General features: G+C 52.4%; 1 protein-coding gene across 1 annotated transcript in view; it reads right to left on the reverse strand.

The window, feature by feature from the left end:
* The window catches only part of LOC122248381 (putative neural-cadherin 2), a 346,247-nt gene that overhangs the window by 30,736 nt on the left and 313,011 nt on the right, over window positions 1-2,500 (reverse strand). The window contains exons 20-22 of the mRNA XM_086551309.1: window positions 2,304-2,500; window positions 1,772-2,122; window positions 1,186-1,525 (exon numbers count right to left, since the gene is read on the reverse strand). The exon at window positions 2,304-2,500 is cut by the window's right edge and continues 49 nt beyond it. Coding sequence (XP_086407435.1) covers window positions 1,186-1,525; window positions 1,772-2,122; window positions 2,304-2,500 — 888 coding nt within the window. The remainder of the gene's footprint in view (window positions 1-1,185; window positions 1,526-1,771; window positions 2,123-2,303) is intronic.

The raw sequence follows: 2,500 nt of genomic DNA on the forward strand, positions 1-2,500 counted from the left end.
TATATATATATATGTACATATATATATATATATATATATATATATATATATATATATATACATATGTATGTATATATATATATGTGTGTGTGTGCGTGTGTGAGTGTGTGTGTGTGTGTGTGTGTGTGTGTGTGTGTGTGTGTGTTTGTGTGTTTGTGTGTGTGTGTGAGTGTGTGTTGTGTGCGTGTGGTGTGTGAGAGAGATAGAGGGAGTCAGAGGGCGGAAAGAAACCATTCATAGAGAGAGGTGCCGCAAATCTTGGCCAAATGACAGAGAGATGGAAAGAGAGAATTCAGAAACCTGAGTCTTAGTTTCTTTCCCTTCAGCTAATCAGATAAGGATCACAGGGCGACGACTTCCTTACTGTCTTTTTCTTTGACATCGTTGCTATTATTCACTCTTATCACTATCATCATTTTATATAGACGACTGATTTACATATTTTGACCTTTCACCAGCCTTTTCACACAACTTTTTTTCAGTGGTTTAAAAACATTAAAAATCTTAGACCTAAAACTTGTGCAATTGTGCGTCTGATGATTGGCTAGGATAAGGAGGCACGTGCTTCATAAGGTTTTAAATTGTATGGTACCTGAAGAAGAAGAAATAGATAAAAAAAAAATGAATATAATAATAATATATATATATATATGTTCATATATATAGATAATATATACATATTATATATATATAATACTAGTGGTAGATATATAATGTGTGTTGTGTGCGTGTGTGAGTGTGTGTGTGTGTGTGTGTGTGAGGGTGTGTGTGTGTGTGTGTTTGTGTGTGTGTGTGTGTGTGTGTGTGTGTGTGTGTGTGTGTGTGTGTGTGTGTGTGTGTGTTTGTGTGTGTGTGTGTGTGTGTGTGTGTTTGTATGCGAACGTACGGATTTGTTATTTAGTTATTGTATGCTGAAGGAATGGATTTCTTGGGAGCGTGCATGACGCTGAGCCCTTTTCACGTGAATGCATAACAGAACCAGAGCCGTAATATTGACTCCTTTTTCTTAGCCTGAGCAGTTTATATCAACCCAGTATTGGTCACAGTAATGAGTGCAGTTTAGTCTGTTTTACTGAAAATGTAATTGTGGTATAAAATAATCATACACCTATAACCCCACATTCCAGAATAACAGAAACAGGTATATTTGAAGGTCTGAGACGCTCGTGCAAGAAGGGTACTCACTGTCCTGCAGGTCTTCGTGGACGCTGACGAGGTTGACGCCCATGAACTCGGGCAGGCCGCCCAGCGTGACGCCGTCGTGCTTGTCTACCACCAGCGGGGCGGGGGGCTCGCCCTTGGGCCGGCCGGAGTCTCCCTTGGCGGCGTCCTTGCCGAGGCTGACGAGCGACTCGTTCCTCCTCCAGGCGTCGCCGTCGTCGACGCTGACGACGAGGTTGTGGCCGTGGCGCTCGGCCCGCAGGGTGTGCCAGGCGCCGTCGCCGAGCGGGCGCGCCTCCACGCACGCCGTGTTCGCCGCCCATCCGACGCCCGACACCGAGGCGCAGGCCACGCCCGCCCGCAGCTATAGGAGGGCGCGAAGGGATATTAGTGAGGTGTTATATGGAAAATAAACATCAGTGTTATTCATTTTGTTTTCATGGGTTTGGCAGTGCATTGCTTGGCGTCATGCGGGCGGCTGAGTGAGGTCGCCATGGCAGGTAGGTGAGGAAAGTGAAAATAATGAGAGCATTCACTGTTGCCATGACAACAAAAAGGAGATTGAGGTGAGATAATACGCTGTTACCATGGCAATGTCTTCGGTACTTACGTGGAGCGAGAGCGCAGCTCGGCGGTGCCTGGCGGCGAGGTGTAGAAGGAGGCCGTCGCGAACCCCGCGCGTGCGCACGCGTACCTGCACGCGCACGCCCCTTCCTGCGGCAGCGAAGGAAAGCGCCACCTTCATGTACGACGCCGGGCCGAGAGAAGCGGGCACAGTGGCCACGGCGCAGCCCGGCGCTGCCCACCCGGGCTCGCACTCGCATTCCGGGCGCACGAGGCCGCCCACGCAGCGCCCGCGGTGACCGCACCCTCCTACGCCACCTGGGCACGCCGCATCCTGGGGCGCACAGCCGCCCGTGCTGCTGGCATGGCTGTAGGGCGGCTCTCCCAAGTCCACCAGCTGGAACGAAACTACGGGACAGTCGGCCAGTGGGCTTCCCCCCCCCCCCCCTTGTGATAAGGCAGTTATGAGTTGTGTCATTCCATGAAGGTAGTAATAAGCAAGGATTCCATCTCCCTGTTCCTCCCCCTGTTGCCCCTGCACCCACCCCCCCTCGTCCCGGTAGAGGCAGGGTTCTCACCTGACCGTCGATCCTCAGGTGCGAGATGCAGCCGTCCAGGGGCGTCGCCGTGGGCGTCTGCGTCCAGCCGTGGTCCTCAGGGCGCGGCTGGGCGTGCGCGAGGCCGCCCAGCTGCAATGGGCCCGAGCCTAGCCAGGGCCCAGTGCCCCCGGGGCGGGCCCATGGCGCCCTCGCCAGGCAGTGGCTGTCGTCGGGCG

Source organism: Penaeus japonicus, unplaced genomic scaffold (genome assembly GCF_977035675.1).
Source record: "Penaeus japonicus unplaced genomic scaffold, GWHDUDI00000001_assembly GWHDUDI00000025, whole genome shotgun sequence".
In the NCBI taxonomy this organism is placed as follows: domain Eukaryota; kingdom Metazoa; phylum Arthropoda; class Malacostraca; order Decapoda; family Penaeidae; genus Penaeus; species Penaeus japonicus.